General features: G+C 53.7%; 2 protein-coding genes across 12 annotated transcripts in view; both read right to left on the bottom strand.

Annotated features, from left to right (window-relative positions):
* SARDH (sarcosine dehydrogenase) overlaps window positions 1-1,403 on the bottom strand; it is a 64,018-nt gene extending 62,615 nt beyond the window's left edge. For 3 of the 8 annotated variants that reach the window (XM_059925978.1, XM_059925981.1, XM_059925979.1), the window contains exon 1: window positions 676-793. The gene's annotated coding sequence lies outside the window, so the exon portion shown is untranslated. Of the gene's footprint in view, window positions 1-92; window positions 193-675; window positions 794-1,319 lie in introns of those variants that run through there. The other 5 variants (XM_059925975.1, XM_059925976.1, XM_059925983.1 and 2 more) reach the window with 5 other exon arrangements.
* An 11,214-nt stretch (window positions 1,404-12,617) lies between these two features.
* The window catches only part of VAV2 (vav guanine nucleotide exchange factor 2), a 181,940-nt gene continuing 178,444 nt past the window's right edge, over window positions 12,618-16,113 (bottom strand). For all 4 annotated transcript variants that reach the window (XM_059925984.1, XM_059925985.1, XM_059925986.1 and 1 more), the window contains one exon: window positions 12,618-12,757. In XM_059925984.1, coding sequence (XP_059781967.1) covers window positions 12,710-12,757 — 48 coding nt within the window. In that variant the 3' untranslated portion in view covers window positions 12,618-12,709. The remainder of the gene's footprint in view (window positions 12,758-16,113) is intronic.

Here is a 16,113-nt window from a genome sequence, read left to right as displayed (position 1 = left end):
GCCTCAGAGAGGCTCCTGGGCCCACTTGTGGGATCAGCAGGAAAAGTAAGAGGGGTTTGGCTGTGGTCGAGATAGTGAGGTGGGTCCCGCACCTACGTTAATAGCTGTGATTGATATCAATTAGCCAGTTAATTAAGACCACTTCCATTTCCAAGCGTGTGCCACATGGCAAGCCGGGAACACGCGTTCTCTCTGCTCAGAAGTCAAGACGACAGTTGTCCCCATTTCATGGAGCGGGGGAGACTGAGGCCCAAGGAGGCCCGCCAAGGTGACCAAGGTCACAGGGCCGCCGTGTGGCCAAGCCTGCTGGCTGTCCCGCCCCCTCCCAAACTCCCAGTCCGCAGACATCTCGGGGCCTGGTCTGGGGGAGGAGAGGCTGGGGGGGGCCCACTGCCACACCCTTTCCCGCCCTCACCGGTGGGCACTGCCCACCACAGCCCCTCCGCTCCCCCGCAGGCACCCGGGCTCTCAGGTCGGTCAGGGCCGCCCCACCCTCACCACAGAGACCCCCCCACGGGGTAGGGGCAGAGGAGGGAGCAGGCAGGGGTGATTTGAGGGGCTTCGGGGTGGGGGGCTGGAGGCTGGGGCTGGGCACCCCAGTCCCTCCGTCAGCTCTGCCCTGCTTCAGGCGCCCTGGGCACGGGGAGGTGCAGCCCGGCTCGTGTCTGCACTTACCTTTCGTCCTTGGATTTCCTTAACCTTCCAGGAGCCCCCAACAGTGAGGACCTCCTGCTGGAAACTCAGCGTCACGTGGTTGCCCGGGGAGCCTTTCCAAGGCCGGGCATCTGCCCGCCCCCTGCCCCCCCCCCCCCCCGGCCTCCGACCCAGACTCCTTCCCTCCCCCTGCGCCAACGCAGGGCTGCCACGTGCCGCTTCCCGACCCGTGGCCAGTCCCGTTCTCCCACCCAGGCTGGGGGTAGGGGGGGCACGGCCCCAGCAGGGGCAGCCCAGTGCCCTCCCGCCAGGGCAGCTGCTTCCACATTGATCTGCTCTTCTGCCCCCTCCAACTCTCTCCCACCCAAGTCCGCAGCCTGGCCATTCATTGCCAGGGTTCGGGGTCAGACAGACCGGGTTGGCCTCGTGCTGTTAAGCGGGGCGGCCCAGAGAAGCCCTCCCCTCAGGCGGTAGGATGACGGGGGCGGGGGGGATGGAGGGAAGGTCCAGGCACAGGCTTCAGCAGGAGAAGGAGGGCTGGGAGGGTGCCCAGGCCCCCTGCCCTCCCACAGAGTGTCCCGTGGTCGTGCCCAGCCAGCTCTGGGCCTGTCCCCACCCCGCCGGCCCAGGGAAGGGCCTGGGCCCTGCCCTCCCGAGGGCTGTACCTCCAGCCGGCCACTGCCCCTTGGCCCCGAGTGGCCGGCCAGTGCCAGGCCCAATGGCTGCAGCAGTGCCGTCACCTCCTTCCTTCCCAGCAACAGCCAAGTAGGAACCCTGCCCCCACTGCTGGCCCCGCCCCTGGAAGCGCCGCCAGCCCCCATCCCACCCCCACCCTTGGCTGGGGCAGGATGCACCGCCCACCGCCAGGCTTCTAGGAGGCGGGCCGGGCACAGCCAAGCGGGAGTTCTGAGGGCAGCAGCGCCGGGGCAGGTGACCTCTCCTCCTCCTCCCTAAAACAGGGGTCACAGGGTTCTGCAGGTGCACCCCTGTCTGCCATGCTCTCCGTGCCAGAAAGGAGCTTAGCACGGCCAGGTGGGCAGAAAGTGCTGGGTCAGCAGCAGCGTGGTGCCAGGGCTGGGGCTCCTTGGCGGGGTGATCCAGGGCCTTAGCACAGAGCTGCCTGTCTAGCCTCAGCTGCTCGCCCCCAGGGAAGGGGCGCTCACTGCCCTCGGAGGCAGGTCAGGAACTCTGGGTTGCCCACACCACCAGCACTGGACAGCGCTCCTGACCTGTCTGCCCTCCAGAGCTCCCAGATCCCTCTGTCTCTGGGCGAGACCTCCGTGAGCCTCTGGCTTTTCCACTTCACAGCGACCAGCTTCCCAAGGCAGGGATGCCTGCCTCCATTTGACTGTTGGGGGCACCAGGGCCCAGAGAGGGGAGCCAGCTTGCCTCGGGTCACACAGCAAGCTAGTGGGGGAGCCAGACCAAGCCTGCAGTCAGACAGACGGGGTGGGGCCTCGAGCTAGGTCTAGGGCGTCTGGTTTGTGCTCAGGCAGAAGAAGATGCCCAGAGGAGACGTCCAGAGGAAATCTGGAACGAGTAAGTACGTCCACCTCTGAATGTGCAAAGAATCAGAATAGGTGCTGATATAAAATAGGACCTCCTCCTCCCACTGGGTCAAAGAAAGTATTTAAATTTCTGTCAGTGAACAAAATAGTAATGCCAGCTGCTAATACAGGGAGTGATATAGGCACGATACTGCTGTGATTAATACAAACAGATATGTGTGTTCTTATTCCTACTGAGCTGTCCAACTGTCTTGCTGCCAATCTGTCTGCCCTCTACATTTACTGAGCTTTCCAACGTCTTGCTGCCAATTTGTCTGCCCTCTACATTTACTGAGGACCTACTGTATGCAAAGAACTGCAGGGAGACCCAGAGGCAGCTATGACCCATTCCCTGCCCTTGAGGGCCTCAGGGTCCAGGAAGAAGACGGAGGCAGCGAGGGGCGAGGTGGCCACGAGGCTGGCTGTGTTGGGGGGCGGTCCTGAACAAGCTGTCCTTCTTTCCAGCAGAAACCCAGGAGGCCATCTCGGAGGAGGTGGCTGGGGCTCTGGCCTATGTGCTGTCGCCATTGTCAGTCCCCATCATGGGGACAGAGACTGTCACTCACCCCCCCTTGGCCCCTCTGGAGGACGGCTGGCTCCACCAGCACGAGGCTTCCCGGGGCAGTGCTGGGGTCCGGGGCAGGGAGGACAGCAGCCCGGTCACTCAGCAGATGGCAGGCTTGGCCTTGCAGCCTGAGGCAGGGCTGCCCTCCCTGGATGGGGTGAAGGACAGGTCAGAGAGGGCTAGGAAGGAGCATGACCGTGTCCTCCTCAGACCCGTAGACACGGGGTGCCCAGGCCAGGGACACAGTAGTCACTGCAGCCCCAGGACAGCAGCCGAGGCAGCCCAGACCTCTCTTTGCCCTCTGCTCAAAGACAAGCAGCTGTTGCAAAACTGTCCCAAGCAAGCGGGCAGCACTGTCCCCCTGGACTTTGGACGAGGGGTGGTGGCTGGAGGGCTGGGCTCGCCTGTGGGTCAGCGTTGTAGGATTTGTCATCGATTGGGTGCTGCTTGGGTCTGGAAGAGCGCCACAGGTCAGGAGGTGGGCAGGCTCCAGCTAGGGACCCTGGGCCAGGGTCCTGCTGCCAGGCTGCTGTGCCAGCTGGGCTGGTCTCCCCTCCCTCGACAAGCCTCTTTCCCCATCTGGGAAGCAGGGGCTGTAACCCCCGCACTGTCAGTTTCAGGGAATTTTTGCAAGTTTCTCTGCATGTTATGACCGGCCCTGAGACACCGCCTTCTGGCCCAGGCTGGCCCTCTCCACAGCCCCGGCCAGCCCTCCACACCCACCTGCTGGCCGGGCTCCCAGGGCAGAGGGAGGCGTCTGCAGGCCGCCCTCTGACTGGGCAGACGTCCAGGGTGGAGCAGGGGGCCTGGCCAGGGGAGGAGTTTCCTCCTCGGAGCTCTGCGTGTGGCCCTGCAGAGGAGGGACATCAAGTAACCAGCCAACAATACCTGGCCACATCTGACCCAGCCACACCTGGTGCCGGCCCCATTTGCCCCTGAGCCTTGCCAGCAGGGCACACCTATGGGGGGAGGCGAGGGGGGTCAGCAGTGTGCTGAGTGCGTCCCGTGTGTCATCTCAGGGGAGGGAGGCACACTGCTGCCCATTGTAGAGATGAGAAAACCAAGACAGAACACAGCTAATGGGCACCAGACCCGGGCAACTCATGGACCAGGGAAGTTTCCAGAACAACTGTTGAGGGCTGCGTTTGCACTGCCAAGATTTTATTTTTCCAATAAGAACCTTAAAAAAAAAAATGACATCAACTCCCTGCCCATGCCTTCATGAAGACAATGTTTTATTATCTGGGGGTAAGTGGTGGTCCTTCCAGAGAGGCAGGTGGGTGCCCCCCCTCCAGACGCACACGCCGAGGGCAGGTAAGGACGGCTGGGGGCTGCAGCCACCTGGGCCCTACCTCCACACACACACAGCGGGCGTGGGCAGCTGCACGCCAGGGCCTTGAGGCTCCCACTTCACTCCGTCATTTCTTTCCAACGTTATTTGTGATGGAAACAAACGTAGGGAGGGAACTGGTCACTCCGGCCGCTGGGCCCGTGTGGGCGGGGCCAGCACCAAGATCCAGACAGCAGAGGAGAATGGGCCTTCCCAGGAAACATCGTCCCCTGGTGGCCACATGTGAGTATGACACCCCCGGGAACGCTGGACCCAGAGACTGGGGATGCAGCCCCCTGGAGAGGGACTGTCCCCAAAAGGGGACCTGCAGGCGGGCAGGGAGGTGGATCCCCACTGGGAGTGACAGCCTGGGCTCTGTCTGGCTGTCCCGCTGTCCTCCACACGGAACACTCCCCTGGCAGGGAGCTTCCTTACTGAATACTGCCAGCCATCTCTGAGTGCTGTGTGAGTGTGTCCCCCTCTGTGACTGGAATGTGTCCACTTCTCCCCATAATTGTGTGGTTTTATTTTATGTATCTTGAGGCTATGCTGTGGAGTGTATTAACCTCCAGGACTGTCATAGCTAATCGTTGTTAGTGAGCCTCCTTATCCAGTGGGGTGCCGCTAAACGTTTAACATTTGGCTCCCCAGGTGCGGAGCGCTGGCTGACATCCGCCGTGTACATGCCCCCACCAGGGCCGATTTCAACCTGCCGACGAGAAGGACGCCACCGAACAGAGACTTGGGAAGAGGCTACACCCTCAGCTCCCATGAGCTGGCACCAGCCGGTTCCAGTGCGCCCACATAGAGTTTAGGTGCATGTGTGGGTTTTCTTTTTCTAGGGAAAGTAAAAGAGCAAAACTAAATTGTTAAGGAAAATCAATTCATCAACTTGCGACTAAGGAACAGGAGTCTGAGTTAACCCACAAACGTTGTAAAACCTTCTCAGGAAAGCTCCCCACTGCCACCCCCCCCTAGAGCAGGGGGAACCAGCCGCCCTAAGACAGCCATCTGAGCCAGAGCTGTAATTTTAAAACCCTGTAATCGGTGCACATTTAATACATTTGTAATTTTCTACTTGGAAAAGTCACTTTTTTTTTTTAAACAAATGGAGGCCACACACTTTATGTCTGAATATTTTAATTTTGGCTGCGCCACGCAGCATGTGGGATCTTAGTTCCCCAACCAGGGATCAAACTCGTGCCCCCTGCAGCGGAAGCGCAGAGTCCTAACCACTGGACCACCAGGGAATTCCAAAATTACATTTTAAATAGATAACATGAAAATGCTTAACGGAGACATAAAACTTTTGTTCAAGGAATCAATGTTTTGTTCCAGCCTGAAAGGACTATGTGTGAAAAGAACACCTACTTCCAGCCCTTTGCTTTTGTAATGCAAGTTATCAAGGTCACAAATTTTGGTTCAAGTTCAGCTTCAGTATTAGTCGACAAGTTTTGTTACGGAGTATTTTTTTTTTTTAATTTATTTTATTTTTGGCTGCGTTGGGTCTTCGTTGCTGCGCGCGGGCTTTCTCTAGTTGTGGCCAGCGTGGGCTACTCTTTGTTGCAGTGCGTGAGCTTCTCATTGCGGTGGCTTCTCTTGTTGCGGAGCACGGACTCCAGGCACGCGGGCTTCAGTAGTTGTGGCACGTGGGCTTCAGTAGTTGTGGCTCAGATTAGACACAGTCAGAGAAAGAGTAGCCTCTCCTGCACCCCAGGATCTGCAGGGCAGGGCAGTAGACATTCCCAGACAACTCCCATAAGCACCGGAACCCAAGTAGTTTGCTTGTACTTCTCCCTCTGACAAGGCCATTTTCTCCTGCTCCTACTATAAGAAGGTAGTCTTAGGGTAGGGGTGACGGTGTCATCCTCGGGAATGCAAACACACTGTGTGTCCGCCAGCAGCACTGGCTTCTAGGCTCGCCTTGCAAATGTCTCCCAACGTGCTTCTTCCTTGACCCACACCATGTCATGCCGTGGTGTCCAGTCTGAGCCCAGCTGCCCGATGGTCCCAAAGTTTGATTACAGGTCTAGAAGTTTCGTTTGATTGTCTAACTGGCTTGGTTATTTTTCATGGTTCCTTGGTCATTACACACATTTCCGATCCCTTTTAGACTGTTTTTAAGCATAATTATTTTGCAGTCTGCTTGTGGATCCGATTCAGCGGCCTGTGGTTTTTGCTACCCATTTCCTTGTGTGACCTATGCTTTTGGACAGTGAGTATGTATTTCTTGGAACTTTCCCTCAGGGACTATTTGAGGCTGAAATTGAAAGCGGATTCTTGCAGAGATGATTGATTTGTATTTCCTTTTTTCGGGCACTCAGGAGTATCAACAACCTGTGATCCTACTTTACACTCTCAGCTCCTGGTTTTTCAGACCCGCAGGAAGTGCAAATTCAGGCGGCAACCTTCTTAGGTGCCAAATTAGAGTTACACATGGTATGTGTTTCCTAGGGCTGATGTAACAAAGTACCACAAACAACAGCGATTTATTCTCACAGTTCTGGAGGCCAGCAGTCCAAGATCAAGGGGTCAGCAGGGCTGGCTGCTTCTAAGGTCTCTAAAGGAGGACCTGCTTCCATTTCACAGCCTGTTCTCCCTGTGTGCACGTCTGTCTCTGTGTCCAAATTTCCAAATTTTATAAGGATACCAGTCATATTGGATCAGGGCCCACCCTCATGATCTCATCTCAACATGACTACACCTGCAAAGACCCTATTTCCAAATCTGGTCACATTCAGAGGTACTGGGACTTCATCATATCTTTTTGGGAGGGATACAGTTGGATCCATAACACGTCCTCAGGGAAGATTTTGCTTTTCCCTCCACCCATTGTCAAGGTCCAAGAAAAAGACTTTTCTCTGCCGTCGCATGATGGCTGTGGCGGCTGCAGAAGTGATGTGCTCCTTGTCATCTTGACATTTAGAGTGAGGTCCACTGGGGTCCCAGCTTTAAGAAAGAGCTCACCTATTAGATTTGGTACTTTGGTCGGGGGCTGGGCTTTGTCCCCTCTCCTCCACACCCAGCCGGGCTCCTCGAACTGGTACTCAAGCTCACTAGGTTGGGCAAATGCCCATAAGGAGGGAGCCAGCTGACCTCTCTGGACTCCTGCCTACACTCACCTTTTGGCTTCTGAGTGTTTCTTCTTCATTACCACCTCACTGATGAAATCAGAAACATTTTCCCACCACGTTTGTTGTGCTTACCAGGGGGACTGGTCAGAGTATCCAACATACCACTGTAGGCCGAATAATGGCCCCCCAGAGAGGTCCACATCCTAATGTCTGGCACCTGTGACCACGTTACCTCTCATGGCAAAAGAGACTTTGCAGATGTGATGACAGTGACGGACCTTGAGATGGATTATGTGGGTGGGACCCATCTGATCACGTGTCTTTAAAAGTGGAGAACCATTCCCAGCTGTGGTCAGAGGGAGACAGAGAGACGTGACCACAGAAGGGTCGGATATACAACCCTGCTGGCTTTGAAGACGGAGGAAGGGGTTATGGCCCAGGGAATGCAGACGGCTTCTAGAAGCCGGAAGGGCCAGGGACAGATTCTCCCCTAAAGCCTCCAGAAAGGAACACCCCCGTGCAGCACCTTGATTTCAGCCCAGGGGGACCTGTGTGGGGCTTCTATAACCCACGGAACCATAAGAGGACAGCGTGTGCTGGTAATTTGTCATGGCAGCAACAGAAAACCAATCCCCCTACACACCGCCGGAAACAGACACCAAGCCTCTTCTTTTCAGGCAGTATCCATCACCTCTACCATGAGCCGTGATGAAATTGGACTATTTTCTCTTCCCTACCCTTCCTCTCTCATCTCCATCCAACTTTAGTTCGTTATCTTTTCTTTCTTAGTGTTTATCTTTATGCTGTTAAGTATACTTACACCTCTATTAGTTTTCAGGTTTCAAGACCAGGTCTTGACTTCTACCTGGAAAAGATGAGAAAACCAGTGCACCTATGCTGCCTCTCACCTCCCGTCTTTTTCTCTTCCCAGCGCTTTCCTGAAATCGTGTTGACATTCGTTCTCTCTTGGGACAGGGTTTAGAATCATTATACTAGGTTCTGAAACCCAATCTTCACCTTGTCTGAGACGTGTTCCTGCAGATAGAGGTTCAACATCCCCCCGATCCTGTGGCGCGGCTCTCCCACTCCTCCGGCTCCGGGGTGGTCCCCCGTCATTTCTGTAAGCAGCGCTCCCACGCAGAACAATCCCTGAGATGCTGAGGGTTGGAAGTGGCCTACTCGCTGCCTTACATTTAGACTTTGTGAGCACGAAGCCTTGGGCACACTGACGGGCTGCGGTCTAGGGCAAGACCAAGCTGTTCTCCCGGTTAAGGCACTTGATCTTTTGCTTGCTGCCCAGTGGATTTTATTTTCTCTTTGAAGCCCAGGGTTAACCATTCTGTGTTAATTCATTCTTTTATTGCTGGAAAGTTTTAACTCCTTGCTCTGTGGCATGTGGGATCTTCCCGGACCAGGGATCGAACCTGTGTACCCTGCGTTGGCAGGCGGATTCTTAACCACTGCGCTACCAGGGAAGTCCCTGCTGGAAAGTTTTAAAAAAACACATTGAAGTATTTGTCCTGGTCCGTGACCTTGTTTGTTTGGATCCACGTGTGTTAGAGTTCCCTGGCCTGCGAGGACCTGTGGCTGAGGCCACGCGTGTGAGGATCCCAGGTCCCAACCCCAGGTGGCCCGAGAGCCTGGAAGCCGCCCTGGCGTTGGCTCCCAGCAGCCGCTCTGCTCCGGGCTCTCCTCTCTGGGATGCGCCCCTTCTCTCAGGCTCAGCCTGCATTCTGTGTCTTCTAGGGTGTTCCTGTCAGTAGTGGTGGAGTGGCGGGTAGAGGGGTCCACGTCCCCTCCGGAAATGGGTTGTTTCCTTCTTTCACCCAGGGAGAGTTTCTCAAACTCTGGACACAAGAGGCCTCCACGGTGGCCCTGCCCAAGGGGAGTCTGCGGTTGTCAGAATCAAGGGGCAGGACACTCAGTGCCCCCAAGAGCCCGCAGGCAGCCAGCCTCAGTGCCCGGGAGCGCACGGCTCCCATCTGCTTCCCAGCGTCGGGGGTAACCTCGGGCAGGCAGGCCTGTCCCTGCTGGGCCTCCACCCTGTCCACACGCAGGCCCGGGGCTTCCCACCCTTTTCCCATCTGGACCCCGCAGCGGGTGCTGCTGGTGCCCTCCCCAAGGGCCCCCAGCCCCCATGTTCACCCGCAGCTGCCCCTCAGACCGCCACGGCTCTCTGCTCCCCGGCCTGGAGCTTTCTCCAGGGCCGTCCAAGCTCAGGGCAGCTGAGTGCCGGCCCAGAGGCTGGTCAGCGAGGGTCTGGGCCTTTCCATCCCCTACGTGTGGACACGAGAACTCAGAACTAGAGGCTGGTTCTCGGGGAGGCGGTGTGGGAACACCTGGCCTCTCGGGGGACTCAGGCCTGAGGGATTCTCAGAGAGGGGGTGGTCCCCCATCTGGTTCTCGGGGCACCAGCTTAAGCCAGGCTCTGAGGCTCTGGGTCCTGGAGACCAGGGCTGCGGGCAACCTCCAACACTCTCCAGCTGTGTCACCTCAAACATCTGCAGTCGCCTCCTCGGTCTGTTAACAAAAACTGACATCTGCTGAGCACCAGGTGTGCGCCAGGCTCCGAGTCTCACTTGACCCTCACCCCCCCAAGGTGGGTCCTGTCTGGTTCCATCTCTGCAGTAACAAGACCCAGCGTTCTCCAGGCTGTGCACCCAGCCCAGGTCCCGCATCTGCAGCCCCCAGTGTGGCCAGGAATGGCCACATGCCCAAGCCCTGGGTAAGGAGAGTAAGGGGAAGTGCTATGTCAGCTTCTGCATCTGCCCACAGCCTCGATGGCAGCAGCTCTAGCAGCCACCTTGGACCACGAGGTGACTATGAGGAGGGAAGTGCACGCTGAAGATGAGGGGAGTCTGGGGGGGGATGGGGGCCCCAAGCCACCCTGGGCCACCGCCTCTGCACTGCTTCCCCGTAAGGGAGACATAAGTCTCGACCGTACTATTCTGATCTTCTCTACCACAGGCCACAGAGTCACCCTCTGGAGAGATTATTTTTATCTCCAACACGTATATATAAAGAAACATGCTCAGGAGGTGAAGGACATGCCCAAGTGGCAGGGCTGGGGTTTGAATCCCATCCAAACAGAAGACAGTGACACCTGCCTCTGAGGGTTGCTGGAGGGGTCACAGGACGCTGCATAGGAAGCCCGTGACCTGGGCCAGCCCAGAGATGCCTGGTCGGTGGCCTGGCATCGTCGCTCCAGACCCCCAGCGCATGCCCAAGGCCGAGCCACCCCAAGGCCCATGTCTGACCCAGGCCACCGCCCCCTGGGCCGACAGTATCCGGACGGGGCAGACCCTTCTGGACACACAGGAATCCAGCCGGTCCCTCCTCCCCAGCATGAAAGGCCAGCCACTCCTGCAGGAAAGAACTCGGGTTTATTTGTGGTAGAAACCGTGGTCTGAAGAAAACCTATTGGCAAATGTACAGTTTGCGTTCTGTTTGGGGTCACCACCAGCTGCGGGACCCCCCAGATCCCTGACCCGCATGCGTCGGGCTCCTAAGTGTTCACAGCTAATCTCAGGCCCCAGGTCCGAAGCCCCGCCAGAGGGCGTCCCATCTCCTGCTGCAACCGCCCGCATCCCAGCCTGTGCCCGGCCCTCCTCCCCTCCTGCTTCCTGCAGTGCAAAAACTAACCCAACCAAGACAAGCTTCCTAACACACAAAAACAAAGCAGAACAGTCACAAGAACCAGGGTTCTAAATTAGGTTTTCTCAGTGTCCTCCGTTATCACGACGCCTTGTTTCATGATGACCTCAAATATACATTATTTTCTTGCTATTATAAAATCTCTTCCTTATTATCCACAGATATATAATGGGAGTTTTGGAGGAAATAACTACCAACTTTTTTTTCCCTTAAAAAGCAAACAAGCCAAACCAAAACCAAAACGAAACAAAACAAAACCCTAACAACATCAAGAACAGAAACCAAAACTTTTCTGACAACCGTAAACACGAATGGGGCTGGCGGGCTGGTTTTCTCCCCTCCCATCCCGGGCTCACAGCTGGGCCGGCTGCGCCGAGGTCACGTGCAAAGTGCTGGGTGCACCCTGACCAGGATTTGGGTCTGCTCTCTCCATGGAAAATTCTCCCTTCCCCCGCTTTGCCCACTGCCCCCAAATACAATCTTGTGACCCTCATTTCCCAAGCCTTTGCTGGCTGCCTTGTCTCTCCTGCCTGCACACGCCCTCACAGACCCCTCCCCACCTCCTCCCCACGCCAGAATGCTGCTGTGTTGAGCTGAGCCTGGAGATCACGAGGCTGACCTCAGAGGAACCCCAGGGTGTGGTGTGGCCACCAGCGCCCACCCCGGCAGGGGCCAGCCTTGGCAACGCCCGACCTTGTGCAGCTGACCGAAGGGAAAGGGGGACCCACGAGGCCCAGGCTGCACCCGTAGCTTTGGCACGGAACTCGGAGGGGACAGCGTCGCTGGGTCTCATGCGACATCCGGGCAGAGAGAAGAGGGTCTGGCCAAGCCAGCCAGAGGTCAAGGGCCAGGAGGAGTGAGGAGGGCGAGTTCGGGGGCGGAGCTACCCCAAGAGCACTTATTTCGGGCTGGCCGCAGGCCCTGTTTCATGGGCTGCAAGAGCCCTTGGAAGGAAGACTTGCCAAGGGCTAGAACCGACATCTGTGCAAAGGCTGGGAAGACCCTCAGGGACCCCCTGGCGGGACACGGGACACCCAGAGGGCCCGCCTGCTTGGGAGCGGTGGCGGGGGGCCTCCTTCTGGAGAAGTGTGAGCAGCAGGGACCAAGCAAGCGGAAAACCGCGTTTGCTTCCCGCCCACGTCAGGGCTGACAAACGATGCATCCACCTGGCAGCAGGACAGGACAGACACACACCAAGGACTCAGGGCAAAGGACAGTACCACTGACTGGGGAGCAGGGGCGGCAGCTTCAAGGTTCCCAAGGCTCCCTCCCGAGAGAGCGGCCACCCTGGGGTCTCTGCACACCCCCGGCGCAGAGGGACAGGAGGGGGCCGAGGGGCTGCACGGGCCCTGGCGATGCTCTCTCCCTCTGTCCCCAAGCACAGCAGCCTGGCTCTGGTCCCTTCTGCCTCCCCCTGGGAACAGCAGGACGCAGCAGGGCTGAGGGTCCAGAGGCTGAGCAGGAGGGACCAAGGGGAAGGTCCCCAGCCCTCCCTGGGATAGCATATGCCATTCAAACCTAAGCTCCTGAAGGCCATCTCGACAGGACAAGGGCGAGGTGAGCTCTGGCCTCAGCTGTCACCCAGAGCCTGGCTCGGGACGCCACAGGCGCTCCCTCTCCTCAGCACTCCGGGGGTGGCAGCCAAGCAGGGCTGGCCCAGATTTCCTGTATGTACAAGTGGCGTACCCAGGACAGGCCACCAAGGGCAGGCTGGTGGTGGGACGGATCACATGTAGGATTCTGAAAACCCTCCCCATCCCCATGGGCTGTTGAAGACTGGAAGGTTGGCGGGCATTTCCCCTCTGAGTCTCAGAGCTGGAGACAGACTTCAGCACTGGAGCGACTCTTCCAAGAAAATCCGCGAGTCCTGTCCGCATTCTCGCTGTCACTGGATGCCCTCCTCTTCTACGTACGTTGAAGGAAACCAGCCAATCTGAGAAAGATGGCAGACTCACGTTAAGTGTGTGTGAAGGGTGAGGGCAAGTGGAGGTTTGTGGAGGTGGGCGATTCTTTAAAAGGCTGGCGTTCTAAGGCAGGCCCACCTCCGAGAGAGGCCCTGGAGAAGAGGCAGAGAGCCTAGTGGAGCCGAGGCCCAGGAGTAGGGGTGACCCTGAAATGCACCAGCCCAGAGCAGTTCAAGACGACCTGCCCACCAGCTAACTGCCAGCCAGAAAAAAATTAAATCCTCTCTGGAGGAAAATAACATCATCCAGAGCCTCTGTGGTGTTTTATACGCAAGCTCAGCATTTACAGGAACAAGTGACAGAAACGAAGAGAAAATGCAGACAGCAGAAACCAATCTACAGGTCATCCAGATATTGGGGTCATCCATCAGGAAACGTAAGTAACTCTAACCTGTCTGTTTCAGAAAACTGATGAAAAAGCAGAAAATTTTCCCAGAGAACTGAAATCAGAAATCAAATAGAAATCCTAGAACTGAAAAATATAATGACTGAAGTTAAGAGCAGATTAGACAAAGCAGAAAAGAAGACTAATAAACTGGAAGATAAGTCAATAAAGAGTAATGAGATGGAAAACCAGAGAAAATGGATGAAACACACATAAAACGGTAAAAATAATATGTGGGCCATGGTGAACAAGATCTACCATCCATGTGAACAGATCCCCAGGAGAAAAGAGAGAAAATGGAGCAGATACACTATCTGAAGAAATTTCCAAAACTGATGTAGGACATCAAACCACACATTCAAAAAAATCTCTGCAAATCTCAAACAGAATGAATACAGAGAAAACCATACATAGGCACAGTATAGTAAAACTGATGAAAAACAAAGACTTTTTTCACATGGAGCCCAGTGGGGAGTAGTGCAGACACTTCCTCCAAAGGAATCACGATAAGAATGCTGATGGACTTTTCTACAGAAATGATGGAAGCCTGGTGACAATAGAATGACATCCTCGAAGTGCTGAAATAAAAGATCTGCCAGCCTAGAATTCTAAACCCAGTAAAAAATACCCTTCAAAAATGAACTCAATAAAATGGCTCATAAAAAGGAAGCAGGTCTCATTGGAGAGATGACTGATTGCTGGGGGAGAATGACCAAGCAGAGAAGAGAAAGCTTTTCCTTACAGTAGAATGCCCACTAATAAGTGTATAAAAAAAGATAGAAAATCACTATTCTCCACCATGATAGAAATAACTGAATAGGCAAAATTCATCAATGAATGATAAAACTAGTAGGTGAAAGTTTGATGAGGAACAGCCTGTTTATCTGATTTCAAAGTATTACCGTGCACATTACTTATTAACTACAGTAAATTCAGAGTGGAGAAACTTGGCAGACACCACCTTAACCAAGTGATCAAAGTTAATGTCACAGTAATGGGGCAAACTGACATCATAAACTTCTTGAAAGGACTCTACAGCACTGAAAAAGAGAAAACATCCCCATTGTGGTGTTCCCACCAAAAAATACAACCTCAGTCTAATCATGAAGAAATACCAAAGAAACCTAAATTGAGGGATAGTCTACAAAAATAACTGGCCCATACTCTCCACATTGTCAAAGTCATGTAAGACAGAGAAAAGCTGAAGAACTGTCCCAGATTAAAGAGAGTTGAGGGTCATGGCAAGTAAATGCAATTCATGATCTAGGACCAGGGGAAAATAACTAGAGAAAACACTATTGGGACAGTTGTGAAATCTGAATATGGACTGGGGAGTAGATAATTATATCAAAGGGAAATGTCCTTGATCTTAAGAAATACACACTACAGTTCTTTAAGGGTAAAGCGCTATGATTTCTGCAATTGATTTCCAAATGGTTTAGAGAAAAATAAATGTACACACACCCACACTTACAGAGAGAGAGAGAGAGAGAGAGAATGCAAATGAGAAACCAAATGAACAAACCATTCTTAATTGGTAAATTTGGGCATATGGGAGTTTTTGTAGGACTGCAACTTTTCTTTAAATTTGAAATTATATCAAAATAAATTACAAACATTTTATAATGAAAACATTTAAAAAAGAAAGTGAAAGAAAGATGTGTTCAGATCCAACAAAAACTAAGAATCTGTAAGTAGCAGACTTGCACTAAAAATCATACTAAGAGGGAACTTCAAGCACCAGGAATGTGGTTTTGATTGTATGTATAACAATGCAGGAAGAAATGAGGAACCCTGGGAAAGGTAAAGAGGTAAATCTATGGGCTTCCCTGGTGGCGCAGTGGTTGAGAATCTGCCTGCCAATGCAGGGGACACAGGTTCGAGCCCTGGTCTGGGAAGATCCCACATGCCGCGGAGCAACTAGGCCCGTGTGCCACAATTGCTGAGCCTGTGCGTCTGAAGCCTGTGCTCCACAACAAGAGAGGCCGCGATAGTGAGAGGCCCGCGCACCGCGATGAAGAGTGGCCCCCGCTTGCCGCAACTAGAGAAAGCCCTAGCACAGAAACGAAGACCCAACACAGCCATAAATAAATAAATAAATAAATAAATAAAATTAAAAAAAAAAATCTAAATGAAAATTAACTGCTTGAAACAAAAATAATGTCTTACGGGGTTAAAAAATGTGAAATTAAGAAACATGACAACACTTGCCCGAAAGTTGGAAGGAAAATGAATATAGTCAAAGGGCGTCAGGTCCTTGCATTGTCTGGTAAGTAGTGAAAGTACTAATTTAAGGTGGTCTGTCAGAAATCAAAGTGCACATTGAACCTCTAAGGTAACCACTTAAGTAACGGGGAAAGAATGTGTAACTAACAAACTAAGCAAGGCGGGTGAGAAGTGGAATAGAAAAATTGATTAATCCAAAAGTCGGAAAGAAAGGACAACAAAGAAGGAATAGATGTGAAAAATAGAAAATAAACAGATGATGCATTTAAACCTAAATATCTCAGTAATTACATTAAATGTAAATGGACTACCTATACTAATCAAAAGGTCAAGACTGTCAGATCAGACTGGCTTGTAAAAGTCCATTTATAATAAGATTTTATCATCTAACTATCTTAAATGTAAGAATACAGCAAAGCTGAAAGTAATACAAGAAAGAAGAAAGTATGTCATGCAAAACACTAATCCCCTCAAAAAGCTGGTCTCTCTCAAACAGCAGGTAAAGCAGACTTCACAGCAAGAACTACGACATTTCATAACAGGGTTAAAGTATCAACAACAGGAATATCTAGCAACACTCTAAACCAGTGGTTCTAAAACTGAATTCTGCATCAAAATCATCTGGGAAACTGGCTGACTTCATGACTGGGGTGAGGGCCCAGCTCCAGGTGCCTCTTGGCACTTTTGAGAGCTAGCAGTCCCAGCCCTCCAGGT

Source organism: Balaenoptera ricei, chromosome 6, assembly GCF_028023285.1.
Source record: "Balaenoptera ricei isolate mBalRic1 chromosome 6, mBalRic1.hap2, whole genome shotgun sequence".
Classification (NCBI taxonomy): domain Eukaryota; kingdom Metazoa; phylum Chordata; class Mammalia; order Artiodactyla; family Balaenopteridae; genus Balaenoptera; species Balaenoptera ricei.
Note: the sequence above shows the minus strand (reverse complement) of the source record. Positions and strands in the feature narration are given on the sequence as shown.